Genomic DNA, 22,225 nt, shown 5'->3' on the forward strand with positions numbered 1-22,225 from the left:
GAATGATATATGGTATATATGCATCTGTATATATACATGTTCATATTTATGAGAGAGAAATATTAGATATATTGAATCTAGGTGAAGGGCAAACAAACTTCATTGTAACACTGTTACCTGTAACAATTTACCTTTCATGTAAATTTGAAAATTTTCAAAAACTCAAGGAAAACCTTTCTAAGTCAACCAAGGTCTTTGGCTACCAAATTGTTAATTTATTTCAATTGTAGGGCATGTGGATTGTATGTTATCAGTATAACAGAATTTATTGTAAGAAAGTTTCTTCAAACGACTCTCCACAACAGCTGAACTCTCAATATTTAATAAAGGCACAGGGTTTCTTAATATTATTATTAATCTTCAGGGGGTTGAGCTTTGAATAAAAGCTCAATAAATGGTCTTGTTTAGTATATTCTATGGGATTTTGTCCAGAATTAATTATCTGAAGAAAATATGAATGAGCACTGATCATTTTAAAAATATGCTTATAGGGTCTTCCTTCCACATGAATTTATGTATAGTAATAATAGTGATTATCATTAAAAAACCACAATATTTAGTAAGCAAATACTATGTGCCAGATGCCCCTTTAAGCATTTAAATTTTACATTAAATAATTTAATCTTGACCATAACATCATTAGGTGGTAGAATAGTGATAATGGTAAAGGATGTGCCAAAGCTAAATGCTTTCTGACTCTCATTACATCAGGAGTTTCTCACCACTATGAAATCTTTGATGTTGAGTAAGTTGATAGCAACGAGTAAAGGCCTTTCCACATTCCTTACATTTGTGTGGTTTCACACCAGTATGAATTCTCTGATGTTGAGTAAGTCTATCACTACGATTAAAGGCCTTACCACATTCTTTACATTCATAGGGTTTTTCACCAGTATGAATTCTCTTATGTTGAGAAAGACCTGAGATAGAACGAAAGGCCTTCTTACATTCTTTACATATATATGGTTTCAAACCAGTATGAATTGTCTGATGATAAATTAGTTGAGAATTAAGTCTAAAGGTTTTTCCACATTCCTTACATTCAAAGGGTTTCTCCCCTGCATGAATTGACTGATGTGTTTTAAGGTCTCCAACACGACTGAAGGCTTTCCCACATTGTTTACATTCATATGGTTTCAAATCAGTATGAATTATCTGATGTTGAATAAGGTATGAATGAAGCTTAAATGTCTTCCCACATTCTTTGCATTCATGTGGCTTCTCACCAGTATGAATTCTTTGATGTTGTGTCAGTTGAGAGCCTCTACAGAAGGCCTTCCCGCAGTCCTTACAGTCATAGAGTTTCTCACTACTATGAATTCTCTTATGTTTAAGAAGGCTTGAGCCCCTACTAAAGGCCTTCCCACATTCCTTACATTCATGAGGCTTCTCACCAGTATGACTTCTCTGATGTTCAATAAGTAGATAGCTGCGAACAAAGGCCTTTCCACATTGTTTACATTTATATGGTTTCTCACCAGAATGAATTTTCTTGTGTTGATAAAGACTTGAACGATGACCAAAGGCCTTCCCACATTCCTTGCATATATAGGGTTTCACACCATGATGAATTTTCTGATGTAGGCACATATGTCGGTACAATCTAAAAGTTTCCCCACATTCCTTACATTCATAGGGTTTCAAACCAATATGAATTTTTTGATGTTCGGTGAGGTGAGAATAACGTCTGAAAGACTTCCCACATTGCTTACATTCGTAGGGTTTTACACCAGTATGAATGATCTGATGTTGAATAAGCTGTGAATAAAATCTAAAGGCCTTTTCACATCCATTACATTCATAGGGTTTCAAATCAGTGTGAATTTTTTTATGTCTAATAAAATGCTGGAGAACTATAAAGGCTTTTCCACATTCCATACATTCATAGGGTCTCACACCATTATGGTCTCTCAAATGTTCAGTAAGGTGTGAATATTTTCTAAAGCCCCTCCTACATTCCTTACATTCATAGGATTTCTCTCTAGTGTGAATTCTCTGGTGTAGAGGAAGAGATATATGTTTTATAAATGTCATTTGATTAAAACACCCCATGTTAGGACCCTGTTCTCTCCCAAATTCAATTCTGCATTGTGGGTCATTTCTGAAAATAAACCTCGTAGGGTTGAAGATTTTACTTCTTTTCATTGTCTCCTGATGGTATGAATTTACTTCATAACTGCTTTTTTCTGAAGATAACTTGTTGGTCTCAGTTGTAAAATCAAAGTCTGAAAGAAAACAAGAAAAGAAAAAAAATGCTATTTTCCTGTACTGGGGATGAGGAGGGGCCTCCTAGAGTAAAAACAGTGATAAATTGAGAAGTATATTCACTAGAAGTAAAAGGGTCATAAAATCCTAAAATACTGTCATGAAATTTCTAAAAGACAAAAAGGCCTCAGAAAATTATGAAAGTTCATATTGAAAACTGTAAAGTTTGTGAGTAGGCAAAGAGAAAAAGTCAGTATTTCTCATATTTAGTGTGGACCAAAATTATAGCGGGAACTTCTTATATACACTACCTTTTAGATTTCCACTGAGACTGAGTGAATCAGAATCTAGAGAAGTAGATCTACATTTCTAATATTATCTATCAGATGGCTCTATGTAATTTTTTCAATGGTTTGTCTTTATTTTAGAGTAAAACCCTAAACACATAATCATGAATAAAAAGGATCTGTCTTATTTACACAAATTCATCCCAACCCCTTGGCATCTTTTGTTCCCTATATACTATCCCCATGCATCCCTTCAGCTACTAAAACATACCATAACCTTTCCCATTTCCTGGGGCTTCACACAGGTGCTCCACCTTTCAGAAATCCTTTTACCTAGCACCTTTAAATTACTATCTTCGGGTGTTGCAGATTAGAAATCACTTCTTCAGAAAGGCTGCCTCTGCTAACTCTAAGTAAATTCATATCCTTTATACTCCAACACCTAATTTTTGTCTTCAAAATCCTTTTCTCTATTACATATTTATTTTCTCACTTGTTTTACTACTTATTTTCTTACTCTAAACCTCAAAACTCCTAACTATTACTGCAAAGCAAGTCCTTACCACAAGGTAAATATTAACTGTAGGATAAAATACTGAATTTTAAAAATTAACTTGGATGAAAGTAAAGGTAAATAAGAATGAAAATTAAGGTTACTGGGGAAGGCAGCTGAGTAAAATATCCATTTAGTTTCTGAAAATTATGCAACAGTTATCAACCATCTCTTCCTGGCTAATCTCTCATACCTTATTACAGTAAAATATGTTTTCCTCTATCATTTACCTTACAGGTGAGAAATATACACATCCAAACTAGCTCAGTCAAAAATATAAATGGAAACAGGTGACACCTGATCATTTTCCAATTGCTTATCACCTTAAATTGTTATACATGTCTCTACCACCATTGTTCCATCTTCCCTGTGCCTACTCATGATTGCTTTATCTCAATTAAGACAATCAGATGGTGTATTACCTTCATCAGCAGAGTTTTAATATTATTCATCCATCCTACTGATGCTATGTTTTGTTTCTCTAATGACATTCCCAAATTCTCCCTTCCATTCTTTTAAGCCAAGGCCAATCATTCTTGAATTTCACAGAAATGTATTTCAGGAATTGCATAGTTAATATTATTTTAAAAGGCTTATGAAAATCTAAGAAACTTGAGTATGTTGGGAAAAAATAAATAACTAAGTGCTATGGGAACAGACTTTGGGAAACCAAATGCCTGGGACTCTACAACAAAGGATAATGTTGAATATAGATTAAAAATTGGCTATCTGGACAGTGGATCAGCCTTAAGAACTCTAATTTGCTAAATGGGTTAAGTATGAGTTGAAGGCAAGTGGGATTCTCCTATGAATGAAGTACAGTATGTTCAAAAAGTTGAAGTAAAGCAAACAATATTCTCTGAACTAATGAGAAATGAGTAGCAATCTCAAAAAGCCAAAACACTTTCTACTGATAGATAAAAATCAACAACTACTGTTAGAGAATGATAAATACAAACTGAAACCACAGAACTTCTTGAAAACAATGATAATAAAAATACAATACATCAAAATCTATGGCCTTTAACTATAGTGCTGCAAACTCATAGACTAAAAGGCTTACATCTAATGAAAAATTAAAGAATTAAGATGAATGAATTAAATACTAAATCCAAAATTAGGAAAAGAAAAAAATTAGAAAGAGAATGATAAAGTCTACTGAAGGAATACGGAAAAGGGAAATCAATATAATAAAAACAAATTTTTAAATAAAATTTTACAATTAACACATGCAAACAAACCGCTAGCCTCCCTATTTAAGGAACAAAAGCTAGGAGGAACATCCATTAAAGGCAACTATGCAAATAAATTTGAGATGTACATGAAATGATGATTTTTTAAAAAAATATAATTTATAAAAACTGACCCCAGTTAAATTTACTGACTTGCTTCTAACAAGATATGAAAATAAAAAAAATAATAACCTTTCAATGAAGAAAACTGGCAGACACCAATTTATATAAGTTTTTAAGGTTAGCACCCCAGTGATAAATCATGTTGATATCATGTACCCCTAACATACAATGAAAAAGGTATTCTCTGGTATTCTTCCCCCAAATCCATAATCTCAGTTTAATCATAAGAAAACACCAAACACACCAACATTTGGAGGTGCTCTACTAAGTACCTGACCAAACAGTATCTTCAAAAGTATCAATGTCAAGAAAGAGAAGGAAAAACATAAACTGTCACATTTGGAGGAAACTAAGGACACAGGCTGACTAAAAGTAATGTGGTATCCTGAACTGGATCCTGAAACAGAAAAAAGACATTAGTGCAAAAACTGGTGAAATCTAAATTAAATATTTAGCTTATAGTATTATAAAATGTTAATTTGATAGCTTTCACAAATCTACCATTGTTATGTAAGATGTTATCATTATGGGAATGATATATGGAACTCTTTGTACCACATTTATAACTCTTCTGTGAATCTAAAATTATTTCAAAATAAAAGTAAGGCCATAACAGAAACAGATTCCAGAAGAGATGGAAAATCTAAACAAACCAATTTCCACAGAATAATTTAAAAATTGTATATATTTTTTCCTTTTTATTATTTTTTAATAAAATTTTTTTATTATGTTAGTCACCATACAGTACATCCCAAGTTTTTGATGTAAAGTTCCATGATTCATTACTTGCATATAACACCCAGTGCTCCATGCAATACGTGCCCTCCTTGTATATTTATCCCACAAAAATGTGATTACAATTAGCTTCCTTGTTGTCCAGGTTTCAGTCTCTCTAAAATATTTCCCACTGATGTTAATGAGGGTGCCTTGGAGAAATATCTAATTCCTAGTCCAGGTCAGGGAAGATACAAGGTGAATCTAAGACCTCTTGTACTAAAGTGCAAAGAAGCTTTCAAAGACAGAGTTAATAATTTGTGCTTTTGGTCATGTAACATTAGGAGGGATCAAAGTTGCCCTCCTAACTTAAATAACTAGAAAACCAAACAAAATATATGCAACAACATCTTTCAAATATTGGAAAATCGATAGTACAGGATAGAACTCTCCCAAGGGAAGGGAAACAAATGAAGTGGGCCCCACAAGTACCACAGCTGACTGTCTAAAGAGAATTTCCAGAACAAAGCACACAGAGGGGAAACTAAAATAGTGCAGCTGTATCCCTGAGTTGAGAAGACAGAGTAGAGAATTAAGGGAAAGAAAGAAGTGCAGAACTTGCAAGGCAGAGTACTAGAAAGGAGGGAACTGCACAGAGAGATCTCTAGAGATCTGTAGAGGAATCCCCTTGAAACTGTGGCTGAACGTGAATCTGGACACCCGTGTGAGAAAACCAATGAGAACAAATAATGTACTACTAGATAGGAGTAGGCAGAACATCCCCTGGAAGTCCCAAAGGGCAGGGGATAGTTCTTGTTTCCCCCAACCAGAGTGGAAAGGCCCCATAGCACTCAAGGCATCAAACATAGTCCCCAGAAGAATATTGCCTCAGTAGTGAGGCCAAGTTAGCCCTAGACTAAAAGCTGTTCTGGACCCACTCTAACAAAGCTTCAAAGCAAATATGAAAGGATCAACAGATTCCAAATTACATAACTACATCCCAGAACAAAGTCCCAAAATATGTATAAGAATATTAGAAATCCAGCATCCTAACACAGTAAATGTCACAATGTCTGGCACCTAATAAAAAATTATCAGACATGTAAAAGAGCAGGAAAATATGACCCTTACTAGGAGAAAATTAATCAAAAGAAACACATCAAGGAACGATACAGATAATATAATTAGTAGATAAGGATACTGAAAGAGCTATCATAAATATATTTCATGTTTTTATTTTTATTTTTTAAAGATTTTATATATTTGAGAGGGAGAGGGAGACAGAGCATGGGGGGAGCGAGACAGTTGGAGAGGGAGAGGCAGACTTCCCCACTGAGCAGGAAGCCCAGTGTGGGGCTCAATCCCAGGACCCTGGGATCATGACCTGAGCTGAAGACAAACGCTTAACCAACTGAGCCACCCAGGTGCCCTGTTTTTTTGTTTTTTTAGTTTTCTTGAGTGGAATTTTTTTGTAGATTAAAAATTTCTAATATTTTATTTCATTTGATTTCTCAAAGTTTTTGGCAAAATGTTTTTCAAAATATCATATTTTCAAGGCTTCATGGTTTGTAATGTGGTGCCTTTTTTCCTTACATAGATTTTTTTCTTGATTCATGTTGATAGAGTTGCACTACTTTTATTCATTCTTTGAGATAACCAAATTTATAGTTGTGACTTGCTCTTTTGTATGTTTGGTTTTTATTTCATTAATTTCTGTTCTTTCCTTTATTATTTCCTTTCCTCTACTTCCTTTAAGTGTGTTGTGCTCTTCTTTTCCTGGCATATTAAATGGATGATCAGCTTATTAATTTCAACATTTCTTCTGGAATCAAAAGACCCTTTGGGAGAGGAAGCTTGAAATCAAAACAAATAAACAGTAAGAGCCACGAAGAAGTGTTGAATTGGCCCTGAGGATCTACCACTTTTCCCCTGCAGAAACTTACTAATTCTGAGTAAAGCTAGCAGTAAAGGCAAAGTGATTTAAAAAAAAAAGTAGCTGAGAATTACCAAAACTGAAAACCAGCACTGACCTAGTTCAATCCCTGATTATATTATAGTGATCAGCCTGCCATGCTATCAATTAATAGAGGAAAATGTAAATATTCTGGTGGAAGACACCATCATCTGGAAACCATTCAATTCTTTTTTTTTAAGATTTAATTTATTTATTTGAGAGAGAGAGAAAGCAGGGGGAGGAAAAGGGGGAGAGGGCCAAGCACAGAGCCCAATTGAGCAGTGCTCAATCCCACAACCCTGAGATCATGACCTGAGCTGAAACTAAGAGTCGGATGCCCAACGGACTGGGCCACCCAAGTGCTTCTGTTCAGTTCTTCTGTATTCAATATCCAGCATACAATCACAATTACTAGTAACTTGAAGAGGTATTACCATATGATGAATAACAAGAGAAAAGAAGAAATATAAGCATGCCCATAGATGAAAAACAGATGAAAAAACAGTAATGAAAAGAAGTAAATAAAGAATGAAGAATTTTAAAAGATAGATGTTATAAGGCAAATTGAATTTCTAGAACTGAAAAAGACAACATATGATATGAAAAACCCATTTTTAGGAGCAGACTCATGATAGCAGAATACAGGATAAGTGAGCTGAAATACAGGTCAACAGAAAATAATAGAGATAAAAGGAGATATATACATGATAGAACTGTGAGATACACACAAAAGATCTAACATAGGTATAATTGGAGTCCCAGAAGAAAGGAAAGAATGGTCAAATATTTTCCAAAAACTGAACAAAGACTTTAATTTCTCAGTAGAAACTAAGATACCACTGCAAGCCAACATTTCCACTGCTATAAGTATAAAAATAATACTAAAAAGATAATGTTCTTGATTCATTCTACACTAAAAATTACCAAGGTTCTTTGTAGAAAAGAGAAAACCAGGACCCCATGTTACCTGTTTTCCATATAGCTGGACCAGCAATTAAAATGGAATATTTGTAGATATTCCGAACATACACATAATATAAAATTTGTGGGGTTTTTTTTTTTTTTTTGCCATTGGTTATGCAGAAAAAGTCCTAGAATTCAAACCTTTATTTTAGAAAAAGAAGGAATTGCAGGATAGGGCAGAGGGAAGTAGGAAGAAGGTAAATGAAAGAAGAGATCCAGGTGCTGAATGGAGATGCCCATTTCCATCTAACAAAGGTCAAATTAGGCCTTTGAGAATAAGGAGAATATGAATATGAAGAAATTTATCTGGTTTCTCGGCTTACAGCATAAAATATACAGTGGAGAAAGTAGCTATTCCAGATGGCAGATTCTATATCCCTTCAGGCAGATGTCCTTACCCAGTGAGACTAAGTTAGTATAATTCTCCAACATCACATCTCTGTACAAATCCTTCTGATCGGAATTTAGGCATTCCCACTCCTCCTGAGAGAAGTCTATGGCAACATCACTGAATGTCAATGGCACCTGAAAAGACAAACCCAGGTATTATTCATAACAGTAAAGAAAAAATGTTCAAGATGGAATGACTCAATTGCAATAAGGGGGCAATATAGAAAAACAAATAAGCTGAAGTTACAAGATCATGACGAGAATAAATACAGTAGCTTCTGAAGTAGGGTGCCAACACAGTCTTGAAGAATCCTGTTGGAGTGCACAAAATTTCTTTAAAAATAAAGGAAAACTTAAATACCTAAATGTATGAAAATGAATAAAGTAAACAGACTTTCCCAATTAAATGAAACAGTATATATAAGAATATTACCTACTATGTACCTGAATCACATACTATTAGTAAATACAAGTCCCTATATCTTTTCTCTTCAAGGAATCTGTAAAAATAATTGTTCATTTTTTTCCCCAAAATGGATTATAAAATCTCTTATAGCTAAGATGGAGTAACATGGGTTGGATTTACCCTCCCATGTGAAATAACAAAAAACATGGACAAATTGTATGAAACGATGGTTTTTAAGACAGAAAATATTGGGCAGTGATCCCTGAGAGACAAGTAATGTATGAAGTGAGCCTTATGATTGCCATGGCTTACTGCAAGGATACAGTATCACTACACAATTATTAGAATGGCTAAAATTTAACAGACTGACCATTTTAAGTGTTGCTGGGGATGTGAAAAAAAATGGCACTCTCACATACCGACGGTGGGAATGTAAAACAGTAAATCCTTTGAAAAATAGTTTATTGATCTCTTAAAAAGTTAAACATCCATATTCCTCAGCCATTCCACTCCTAGTGTTTACCCAAGAGACATGAAAGCATATGTCCACCCAAAGATTTGTGCATGAAGCAGCTTCACTTTTAACAGCCAAAAAGTGGAAAGAACTAAAAAATCCATCAACAGAGGAGTGGATAGACAAATTTTTGTATATACTGAGAATAGAATACTAATCAGCAATTAAATGGAATGCACTACTAATATATGCAACAATATGGATGAATCTCAAAATAAATATGCTGAGTGAAATAAGATTTAAAAAGAATACATGATGTATGATTCCATTTATATAAAATCTAGAAAGTGGGAATTAACCTATAGCAGTAGAAAGCAAACAGCAGTTGCCTGGGCATGAAGGGCAAGTTTGGGGGCAGGTAGGAAGGGGCAATTATAAAGGGGCATGAGAAAAATTTTGGAATGACGGATATGTTCATTATCTTGGCTGTGGTAATAGTTTCACAGGTATATACATAAGTCAAAATTTACCAAATTCTACACTTTAAATATGAGCAATTTATTGTCAATTATATTTCAATAAATCTGCTTTAAAAAGACAAAATACATACACTTAATTATTTGTCAATTATACTTCAAAAAGCTGATAAAGTTTCTATCTCAGGAAATGGAGTTTGTGTAAAATTAAGTAATTTTATCAAGATGTTAATATGTGTCAGATAATGCATCATAAGCACTTCCTTTATTCTCACAAGTTAATGTTTTTATTTATTCCCTGTTAAAGACATCAGATTTAATCTTCCTTAAAGTATTAAGGTATCATTAATAATATTATTAAAATAATATTAAATTTAAAGTATTATACTATTATGATATGTAGGTTGGACACAAATCCTAACCTCTTCTCCACTGCTCGGTATCATCTACCATTTGCTGTTCTAGATGATCTTTCTTACTACAATCCCTTACTGAACTCATGCTCCTAGTTAGAACACACTAATGTAGGATGATCAGAACAACACTGATTTATTCAAGACCAGCAATTTCTCTTTCAATACAAAAGTCTCAGTGATTTCCATAGCCAGGGCCCTGTTGTCTGTCTGTCTGTCTGTCTCTCTCTCTCTCAGCATACACCAATACGATTTCTACCCAAACTTAAAAGCTTTTCAAAGCTGAGTTCTCATCTCACACCTGAGTCTGAGACCATTCGTAACCCAATTCTCCCTTATCTCCCTGGAAAACTAAGGAGAAAGTTTTCTCTCCTGTGATCAAATAAGGCCATCATTTATTTTTCTTTCTTTCTTTTTTGAGGGGGGAGGCAGAGGGAGAGGGAGAGAAAGAATCTTAAGCAGGCTTCATGCCCAGCATGGAGCCCAACATGGGGCTCGATCTCATGACCCTGAGATCATTACCTGAGTCAAAATCAAGAGTTAGATGCTTAACCAACTGAGCCACCCAGGTGCCCCAGGACCATCATTTCTATATCATAAAACCACAAACCTGACAAGGGAAGCTCAAATATTTCCTTCAAGATACTTCACTCTTGCACTGCTCCAACACTGCTCTTGAGAAAAGACTAAACACATAGAAGATAAATAATTGAAAATCAGTTAGAAAAAAAGGGAACAAATGAGGAGGACACCATCCTTCTCTGTAAGGGGAGAAATCATGAAATAGGGTCAGAGATACATCCTTCCTAGGTAGGAGATGTGGGGATAAAGAATGAAAGTTTTACGAGAGTTAAAAATCATAGTATTCCAGGTAGGAGATAGATATCCACTTACCTGGGCCATGGTTTTCAAACTGCTGATCTTCCTTGGGTTTCCTTTGTTAGAGAAGCCAATTGCAGAGAAGCCAGAGCTGGGAGAGGAAAAAGAGGCCTTGAGATCTGGTGTATCTTAGAACTCCAAAAGTTATTTAAGGTAATATAGCCTTTCTTCTTTCCTCTTTATTCCTGCTTCCCACTGTCCTTGCCCACTCTCCATCTTCCCAAATACATGAACACGTGTCAGGGGATATGGGAAGTCCAGACAAACCCAAGCCCTTCCCCATACCTATAGATACAAGCCACACACAAGAGTAGATACAGAACAGAGGCACTCTTGCACCAAAGCTGGGTCCAGACACCCACATTGCCTTATTTCTCATACTTATCAAGCCAACTGAACCCAGCCTTGGTTGTTCAGTGATACTGAATAGATCCTCATCCAGACCTATCTTCCAGAGTAAAGACCAAGCCACACAACACAAACTGCAACAACCTTCATGTCTTTGGGATGGACCTGGGCATGAAGTCTTTGCACCAGATAGAAGACAGAAAGCAGTAGAGACCAACCTGGAAATCTTGACCACTGTAAAACCACCTACCCATGTGAAGCCTTTCCCCTAAGCCAGAACTATGACTCTTGAGATCCTCTGGGATAACTAACCTGGGTTTCCCTAACAGGATCTACTTTGCTGCCATGAGCCATTCCCTGTGCCTCAGCAACCAACCCACCCAGTACCCACTAGAGAGGAGTGAATTCCTTCTTACTGAAGCCATACAGCAACACATAGATTTTTTTGCAACCTTCTATGTGATAGGAAGTCTAGACACATTGACATTTAATTCCACAATGTAGTTATTATCTCAGTTCAACAGATGAAAAAATGAAAGTTCAAAGAATTAAAGACATTTCCCCATAACACAAACAATAAGTAGAAGTGATGTGTTTTGAATCACATTTCTGTAGTTATAAGGCCAACTTATTTTTTACATATACTGCCTTTAAAACCCAGATTTTTTTGTTCCCTTGTGTGAAACCTAAGAACAGGTAATTAAGACATTATCTATCAAAAGATTTACTAAAGAGATGTTTTTAAGCAACAAGGTACTATCATTTATAGGTATCCAATTTTCAGACTTTAAAGGTTGATGATGCACCACATATAATAAGGTTGTAGAAAGGAGCACTGTTATGGTGTCCTGTAGACTTGTGAAAACTTAGGGCAGTCGAGACATGTAAGCAGAATTATGCATAAGAATTTAACCATGAAAGGTCATTTCTTTTTTTTTTTTTTAAAGATTTTATTTATTTATTCAACAGAGATGGAGACAGCCAGCGAGAGAGGGAACACAAGCAGGGGGAGTGGGAGAGGAAGAAGCAGGCTCATAGCAGAAGAGCCTGATGTGGGGCTCGATCCCAGATCGCCGGGATCACGCCCTGAGCCGAAGGCAGACGCTTAACCGCTGTGCCACCCAGGCGCCCCGAAAGGTCATTTCTGAATCTCCATCCAAAGGAAGTAACTGTAAAATGTGCCTAGAGATGTAGAAAGGAGTATGATAGAAGCTAGTTAAAATTTTTAAAAAACTGGAGAGAAATCTAAAGGTACTAAATCTAAAGGTACTTAGATGGGTGGCTAATTAAATAAACTATAGTGCATTCACACAATGGAAAATGAAGTAGACTTTGAAAATGATTCTATAGACCACTGGTTCTCAATAGGGGAACATTCAGCAATGTCTGAAGACATATTTCATTGTCAAAATGTGGGAAGGGGTGCCATTGTTTCTATTACATAGAGAACCAGGGATGCTGCTAAATACCCTAAAATGCACAGGAAAGCCCCCCACAACAAAGAATTACCTAGCCAAAAACATCAACAGCACTAAGGTTGAAAAAACCCTGAAGTAAATTCTTAAAGAAAGATAACATAATCCAGAGTCTGTATAATAAATTATCCACCATGCCACCTAACAATAACAATTATTAAACATGCAGAGAAACAGGAAAAAGTTTACTGATAATCAAGAGAAAAAATCTCAGTAGAAACAGACCCAGAAATGACCTACATAGTTGAGTTAGCAGACAAGGACTTGAAAACATTACGATTAAGATGCTAAAAAAAACTAGAGGAAAATATGGGCAAAATGGAATGCAGAATGGGCTCAGTTGATAGAGCATGGTACTACTGATCTCAGGGTTGTACGTTAAAGCCCCATGTTGGGTATAGAGCTTACTTAAAAAGCAGGGGGGCACACCTGGCTGGCTCAGTCAGAATACAAAATGAAGCATATCAATAGAGATTTAGAATCTTAAAGATTCACATGAACACTTTATAATTTAAAAATATAATATTGAAAATTAAGAATGCATCAGGTAGTGTAAAACCAAATTAACAATAATCTTATGCAGAGAGAAAAAAAATGAAAGAACAGAGCAAAACATAAAAGAAGTACAGGAGACAGCCAAACCATGAAATTGAACACCTAAAAAAATAGGACAGAAAATTTACTTGAAGAAATAATGGACAAAAACATCACAAATCTCATGAAATGTTTTGATACATAAATTAAAAAACTCATCAAACCAACCAGATAAAATAAGGAGATCCATACCTAGGCACAGCATGGCCAAACTGTTGAAAAACAAAGTTTACAGATATATCATAATAGTATGTAGTTTTAAAAAAGGATATCAGTTATAAGAAAACAACAATAAGAAAAAGTTCATTTCTCAGTAGAACCTATGGTGGCCGGAAGAATGGAATTCTATCTTCGAAGTATTGAAAGAAAAAAAAATGACAACTGTGAATTTTATACCTGGAGAAAATATCTTTCCTAAATGAAAGTGAAAGAAAGATCTTTTCTAACAAAAGCTTAGAGAATTTCTTATTAACAGACCTACAATACTAGAAATACTAAAGGAGAGCAGGCAGGCTAAAGGCAAATAATCCCAGGTGGAAGCATGTGCGAAAAGCTATGACATAGTAAATATATGACTAATATGACTAAACAAATGGACTGTTTAAAGCAACAAAAATAATAATGCTTGTGGGGCTTGTAATATAGGAGGAAGAAATGACAATACTAGCATAAATGGAATTAAACTATTAAAATGTTCTTACATTATTTGATATGTAGTAAAAGTCCTAATTTAAGGGAGACTGTCTTAAAGATGCATTCTATAATAGCTCAGTTAACCACTAAAAGAACTATACAAAGATGTACAACCAGAAAAACCTAATAGAAGAGATAAAATGAAATAATAAAAATACCTGACTAACACAAAAGAAGACAGGGAAAGAGGAATAAAGAATTAAAGAATGAACAGTACAAACAAAATATATTGCAAGATGACAGATTTAAATCAAATTGTATTAGTAATTGTAGTAAAATGTAAATATACTAAATATTGCAAATAAATCTAAGATTGTCAGATTAGATTAAAAAGAAAAACAGGATCAGTTATGATGCTTATAAGAAATATAGTTTAAACACAAAGACAAATATATTAGACAGTAATACGAAAAATGCTAGTATTAGTGTATTAATAACAGATACAATAGGCTTCAGTGCAAGAAGTATTAAAAGTAATAGAGACATGTCATACAATTCAAGAAGAATATAATGGTAGTCCTACATTTCTTATGTATCTAATAACATAGCTTTAAAATATATAAAGCAAAAGTCAACAGAATCAAAGGACAAAGTTATAATTGAAATTTGAGAGTTCAGTACCCTCCATTGGTAACCAATAATAGGAAGAGGAGGGGCGCCTGGGTGGCACAGCGGTTAAGCGTCTGCCTTCGGCTCAGGGCGTGATCCCGGCGTTATGGGATTGAGCCCCACATCAGGCTCCTCCGCTATGAGCCTGCTTCTTCCTCTCCCACTCCCCCTGCTTGTGTTCCCTCTCTCGCTGGCTGTCTCTATCTCTGTCAAATAAATAAATAAAATATTAAAAAAAAAAGCTTTAAAAAAAATAATAGGAAGAGGAAAAAAAAATCAGCAGGGCCATAGAAGTTTGAACACGATTAATCAAATTGACCTAATTGAACATTATACTCCCAAACTATAGACTATACATTATTTTCAAATGTTCACAATATATTTATCAGAATATTCTGGGCCCTAAAACGAGCATCTATAAATTTCAAATGATTAATATAAAAAAGAATGCATATATTCTGAAGCCCTTGGAACTTAGAACTTAAAAACAGGTATTTCTCAAATGTTTCCAAAAATAAAAAGTTCACTTCTGAATAAGTATAGGTCAAAAACCAAATCATAATATGGAAACCAGAAAATATTTTGAGCTGAATGATCATGAAAGTATGACATAACAAATCTTGTGAGATGCCATCCAACCAATGCTTACAAAGACATTTTTAGCTTTAAATATGTTTTTGTTTTGTTTTTTATAAATGCTGCAGATAAATGCCACTCATTGTTTAATCTCCATCACAGTTGTTAGGTGTACTATAGATATATTGACATAGCAAGTAAATCAGTAGTGAAATTATGATAGAAATCCTTTGTCAAATTATGTCCCTGCTAAGTAAATCTGGAATTTATTTTCTCCCAGTGGATAGCATGAGCATTTGTAATAATTGTCCTCTTATTTCCTTCTTTCTTTTAAATATTTTTTTACCTACTTCATCCAAACATAAATGTATGTATTATCAAAGTAGAAAGGTTAAAAATCAATGATCCACCTTTGAAAGCTAGAAAAAGAAAAGCAAGTTTAACCTGTAGAAAGCAGAGCATACTAAAAGAAGTGACATTAAAAACCCAGATATACAACAAAGAAAAATCAATAAATCCAAAAACTATTTCATTGAAGAGATAAAATTGATAAATCTCTAGCTATAATAATCAAGAAAATAAATGCAAATATCAGGAATATGAAAGGAGCTATCACTACATATATTACAGACATTAAATTGGTAACAGAATTTCATGAGCTTTATGACAATGAACTTGAAAATATAGATGAAATTTAAAAATTCCTTGAAAACACAATTTAACTAAACTGATAGGAGAAATGGAAAATCTGAATACTGTTATTTTTAACTAAAGAAATAAAATCTTTATTAAGGACTTTCTCATAAAATGTCAGGCCTAGAGGCTTCAGTGGAAAATTCTCCCAAACATTTAAGGAATTAAAAATACAAGTCAAATTCAGTATCTTCTAGAAAACAGAAATAAATGGACCATGTCATGAAGCGTAACTGTGGTATCAAAACCTGACAGGGACATTAATTACAAGAAAAGAAAATTACAGTACATCTCTCATGAACATAGATGTAAGCACATTAAACCAAATACTAGCAAGGATATTAAACCATATGCTACAGGTGATATATAGAGGGCAAGAGAAATTTAGTCTAGAAATATAAAGGTCATTTAATTTTCAAAAAAATCAATCAACATAATCTTCCAACCTTAAATAAAAAAGGAGAAAGCCATTCATACATTTCATTAGATGCAGAAATTTTGATAATATTCAACCACAGTTCATGACAAAAATTCTCAGCAAACTAGGAAGAGAAGGAATTTCTTTAATTTGATAAAGGGGATCTCCAGAATAAAACTACAGCTATGATTACATGAGAGGTGAAATATGGATCACTGTCCTTCTGCATTCAGGAACAAGGCAAGGTTGTCCATTCTCACCACTTCTACTAAATTTTGTACTGTAAGATCTATCCAATACCATAAGGGAAAAACGTGAAATGAAAGGTACAAAGGTTGGAAAAAAAGAAGTAAAACGATCTTTATTTGCAGATAACATGATTTTGTACATTGAAAGAAATATCAGTTCTACAAACTATTAGAAAAAATGAATTTATTAGCAAGATTGTTGAATAAGAGGTCAAAGTATAAAACAACTACTTGTATTAAAGCAAAGTTATTAGAAAATTAAATTTTAAAATCCCAACAGTTTATTAAGAAATCTAAAAAGTATAACACTTTGGGATAAATCTAACAAAAGAGGCACAAGACTTTTAGACTGAAAACATCGAAACATTAAGGGACTAAAGAAGGATTAAATAAATGGAAACATAGTCTATGTTCATGAATTGGAAGACTCAGTTTTAACTATCAATTCTCTCTAAATTGATTTATTGATTTGATGCATCTCCAACAACATCAGCGGAGCTTTTTTGGGGGGGGATAATTAAAAATAACTTGCTCTGTAATTATATGGAAATGCAAGGAACCCAGAAAAGTCAGGGCAATTCTGAAGAACAAAGTTGTCAAAATCACATTAGATATTGAGACATGATATAAAACTACTGTAATTAAAACAGTGATACTGACACAGGATTAACAAATAGACCAATAGAATAGAGAGTCCAGAAAGAGACTTGCACATATATAGCCAGTTTTCACCAAAAAAAGTCTGACTGCAATTTAGAGCAGAAAGGATAGTCAGTCTTTTTCAACAAAAGGTACCCGAGCAATTGGGTATCTGTGTGCAAAAACTGAGTTTGACTCTGATCCCACTACATACACAGATATAAATCCAAGATGGATCATACACCTACATTTGAAAACTGAAACAATAAACCTGGAAGAAGAAATAGGAAAACATCTTCATGATCATGGATATATAAAATTTTCCTTTTTTTTTTTGGTTTCATTTTTATTTTCACTTATTTTAGACTTAGAGAAAAGTTACAAGAGGAGTACAGACAGTTCTTTTTACCCGTCACCCTAATGTTAATATCTTACCTAGGACAATGATCAAAACCAGGAAATTAACATTGGTACAATACTATGGATGGCATATCTTATTCAAATATCACCAGTTTTTCACGCTAATGTCCTTTTCTTTTCCAGGATCCTATACATGATCCCACACTGCATTTAGCTGTTATTTCTCCTTAGTCTCTTCCAATCTCCGCAGTCTTCTTATGGTAATAGTTTTCAACTGCTGCCATAACAAACTACCACAAATTTAGCTTAAACCACACATATTTATCATCTCACAATTTCTGTGGACCCAGAATCTGCACACAGTTTAGCTGGATGCTCTCCTTAGGCTGATCTCATAAACTCTCAAACAAGGTGTTGGCTGGGCTGTGTTTTCACTCAGAGGTTCAACTGGGGAAGAATCCACTTCAGAGTTCATTCAGATTGTTGGCAGAATTCATTTCTTTGCAGCTATGGGACTGAGGGCCCCTTTTTGCTGGCTGTCCACTGGTGGACACCCTCAGGTCCTAGAGGCCACTTGCAGTTCCTGGCAACATGGGCTTGTCCAGCATTGCCTCTTACTTCCTCAAGCCCCCAAAGAGAGCCTCTAGCTCTAGTCTACTATAATGGGGTCCTACATGACATAACATAACCACAGCAGTGACATACCATTTCATTAACCGTATCAAGTAACCTGATCATGGGAGTGACATCCCCCTCATCTTTGCCATTTTCTATTGGCTAAAAGCAAGTAACAGGTTCTGCTTGCACTCCAGGGGTGGGGATTATACAATGGCACAGACAACAGCAGGCAGCAATCAGGTGGTCACCATAAAGTCTGTCCACCACACCTACCTTCATGACCTTTTCACTTTGGAGGAGTACCAATCATTTATTTTGTCAATTATCCTCCCGCTTGGTTTTTCTAATATTTTTGTAACTGGAATGTGGTTGTACAATTTTGGCAGTACCGCAGCGGTGTTGTGTCCTTCTCTTTGCATGATAAGAAAGGGCTCATGACACTGATGTCTTATTATGGTGATGTTAACCTTGATGGCTTGATTAAACTTCTTTCTGCTGGGTTTCTCTACTGTAAAGTTACTGCCTTTCCCTTTGTAGTTAATAAGCATCTTGGGTAGTTGGAAATATTTGACACTATGCAAATCCTTTTTCTTCTCAAATTTTCACCCACTACTTTTAGCATCTATCAGTTGATTGTGTTTGAAACCACTATTACTGTGGTGTTTGCCTAAATGGCCACTTTCTATGTTCCTCTTTCCTTCTACCTTTTACAATTGGAATTCTACCATAAGGAAGAGCTGTCCCTTCTTGCCCAGGAAAAGATGTTTTAAACAGAACGAATATGCAATAACCATAAAAGAAAAAGTTTGGTAAATAGCTCCATTAAAATTAAGAACTTCTCTTCATTATACCATTAAGAAAGTAAGAAGCTGTAGGCTAGTAAAAAAATATTCTTTCTCTGTTTCTCTCTTTACACACACACGCACACACAGAGGCATATATATGTTTATATACACTCACAAAGGACTTGTCTTCAAAATATACATAAAATGCCTACAAATCAATATGAAAATGACAAAAAAACAGACTAAAAAATGGACCAAAGATTTGAATAGACACTTTGTAAGAGTATATCAAAATGGGCAGTATCATATGAAGAGATGCTTATATCATTACTTAACAGAAAAATGCAAATTAAAATCACATTAAAATCAGATACTACTACACACACATCAGAATGACTAAAATTAAAATGATTAACAATAGCAAGTGATGGCCAGTTTGAGAAGTAACCATACTTGCAGGGGAGTGCAAATTAAGTCAACCACTTCCACCCCTAAGTATATATCCAGGAAAAACAAGAACATATGTCCACCAAAAAAAAACTTGTACAGGAGTGTTCATAGAAGGTTTATTCATAATAGTCAAATACGGGAAACAACCCATCATCATGGGAATGAATAAACAAAGTGTGGTATGGTCACACAAGGGAGTTTTCACAGTGTGACAATATTCTGGCAGGACTGTTAGAGACAGAATGATGTCTCTTCCTATGAACTCCCAAAGCAGGTCACCTGGATTTCTCTAGGACATCTCACATCTTCCATCTTACTTATTCCTATTCTGATTTCATTTCCTTAGTGGATAACAAGTCGTCTGAGGAGAGCAACTATGTCTTTTAGTCATTGTATTCCAATGAGTATAAGCATATTGATATATTATAAATATCTGGTCTCTGACTTAAATTTCAAAACTAGAAATTTATCCTTAGGGAATGACTGTAAAAGGACATAAAGATCTATGCATAATGATGTTCATTATAGACTAATTTAGTTGGTAGTCAAAAATTAGAAACATAATAGCTAACAGTAGGCAACAGGTTAAATAAATTATGGAGAAAACGGCTTGGGGACCCTGAGAAGGGTGATCCATCTGGATGGCCTCACACACAGTTCACAGATACGTCACTATTAGGCAAGACATTTCAGCAGAAGGAAAAGAAAGAGTCTCATATCTTTAAAATTCAAGTGCATTTAATGAATAACGAGGAAACACAAACTCACCTGAACTTTAACTTTTAGATGTGTAACAAAAAGTCTTTTTTTCTCTCAGTATCTTTTTTTTTTTTTAAGAGACAGGCAGCACTGGGAAAAGAGAAGGCAATCATGAAACATCAGGATTTTCTTGGATAGCACAGTAACTTGGAAAACACCCTCCATGACCACACGCTCTCACCCAGTGCCCCACACACAACCAGAATAGGAGTAGAAAGGATACTGGAATAGTGTTGTCCTTCCCAGTATGAGAGGCCAGGATCACTGATGTCCAAGGAGAAATCGGTCTCTAATTCACAGCAGGGTCCTGGGGCCAGAGTTCTGGAAATGCTGTGGTTATGAAACATGTAGCGGACCTTTAGGAGCTTCCAAGGGGGAACCTCCCAGGAGGGAATCCTACTCCTGGAAGCTAATCAGGTCTTCCCAGAAAGCATGCCTTGGGGCTGATTGCAGCTTCAAAATATCTCATCTCAAGATCAAGTCTGTGTCATCATGCTGTGATTCTCCATTCTTCCATTCTAAGGCTCACAATCTGACTTCCCTCTTTTATCCGCGGCAGACCCCAAGTGGCTGTGAAGGGACAGGGTGGAGGATCCGCGGAGCCTAGAGCCATGAGTTCCAATGACAACCCACATGGCCACACAACTGTCGCTCACCCATAAGCCACGAAGTTAAATAAGCACAATCAAGTATCTGACACACAAGCGCAGACGCCGTCACGAAGACACGCTGTCACAGTGTCACACACACACACACACACACACACACACACACACACACACACACACACACACACGTCTCTCATAGACAGACACATCTCTGCTGTTCACGCAGACACAGGCCTGAGACTCCGGGCTCCACACGCCCTGTCAGTTCCCAGATTGTCCTCGCCGGGAGAGCCTCTCACCCCCTCCAAGGATTCCCGTCCGGCTCTGGTTGGAAACTGTGGATGCCGCCGCTGATTTTTATCTTTGGGTAGGTCCTACTCACCGTGTAGGGACCACAGCTGCTCAGACACCGGAAAAGGACCCAGGAATCGAGGGTGATGCGAGCCCGGTGTCTTCTGGGAAATGCAGTCCGGCCCGCTGGGAGCCGGAGGTGCGGTCGCCTGTGCTCGGAGTGCGCAGGCGTAAGCGTTTGCCGGCGCGCGGCTGATGAGCGGACCTGTGGAAGAGCTTAACCTCAGGTAGTCCTGCGCCAGTGAGGGAGGCGAGCGGAATGTGAGTCCAGGCTGTAGAAAACCGAGCAAGGGCAGCGGACTCCAGAGCCTCGACCCGGCTTGCGGGAAGTGGAGGCAGCGGACTCCTGGGTACGGTGGTTCCGTAGGTCTGCGAGATCTGTGAGGTGACCAGGATTTTTGCACCCCGGGGTAGTACCAGCGGCTGGGGTAGAGCCAGGAGCACAGCAGGTGTTAGGTATGCATTTGTTTATTTCTTAAAATATTTTATTTATTTATTTGAGAGTGAGAGAGAGAGAGTGTGAGCATGAGCAGGGGGAGGGGCAGAGGGAGAGAGAGAGAAGCAGACTCCTCGCTGAGCAGGAAGCCTCATGCGGGGCTAGATCCCAGGTCCCTAGGATCAAGACCTGACCCGAGGGCAGACGCTCCACCGACTGAGCCACCCACGTGCCCCTTATGCATTTGTTTTAAAGAAACAATGGGCAGGTGTAGGTGTGTTTGGGTTTTCATTCTGTGACACTGGAATCCATTGTGTGTCTGTAACTGTGTGTGTGTGGTTGTGTCTCTGGTCGTGATTTGTTTCAGAGTTCTTTGGATGTCATAATGGCTTGTATTTCAGATTTTGAGGTTATATAAAATTTATTAAGCCCCGTTCCTCCTCACACCTACATTCCCACCCCGAAATTCCTCGTGCCCGGGAGGTTCTTTTCCATTAACACTGAGTCTCGGTGACT

The 22,225-nt window shown here is 36.1% G+C and overlaps 1 protein-coding gene across 3 annotated transcripts; it reads right to left on the minus strand.

Moving 5' to 3' along the window:
* Positions 1 to 306: 306 nt before the first annotated feature.
* ZNF404 (zinc finger protein 404) lies at positions 307 to 21,371 on the minus strand. 3 transcript variants are annotated; one of them, XM_087870868.1, is made up of 5 exons: positions 21,305 to 21,371; positions 20,324 to 20,404; positions 11,065 to 11,140; positions 8,430 to 8,556; positions 307 to 2,225 (listed from the first exon to the last, which is right to left on the minus strand). In XM_087870868.1, the coding sequence occupies exons 3-5, from the start codon at positions 11,071 to 11,073 to the stop codon at positions 703 to 705; spliced, it is 1,659 nt and encodes a 552-aa protein (XP_087726994.1). In that variant the 5' UTR covers positions 11,074 to 11,140; positions 20,324 to 20,404; positions 21,305 to 21,371; the 3' UTR covers positions 307 to 702. The 3 variants fall into 3 exon arrangements, with proteins under 3 accessions (XP_087726994.1, XP_087726995.1, XP_045627758.2); XM_087870869.1 differs by adding an exon at positions 10,781 to 10,856 and having other exon boundaries at positions 20,324 to 21,331; XM_045771802.2 differs by having other exon boundaries at positions 20,324 to 21,331.
* Positions 21,372 to 22,225: the final 854 nt, after the last annotated feature.

Source organism: Ursus americanus, chromosome 21 (genome assembly GCF_024610735.1).
Source record: "Ursus americanus isolate L20-20 chromosome 21, mUrsAme1.1.p, whole genome shotgun sequence".
Lineage (NCBI taxonomy): Eukaryota > Metazoa > Chordata > Mammalia > Carnivora > Ursidae > Ursus > Ursus americanus.

Bases quoted from the DNA above. Each gene is read 5' to 3' on its own strand.
- ZNF404 (XM_087870868.1), bottom strand. The intron at 2,226-8,429 runs GTAAGGACATCT...GTTTTCTTTCAG, and splicing joins TACTAACTTAGTCTCACTGG to ACTTTGATTTTACAACTGAG.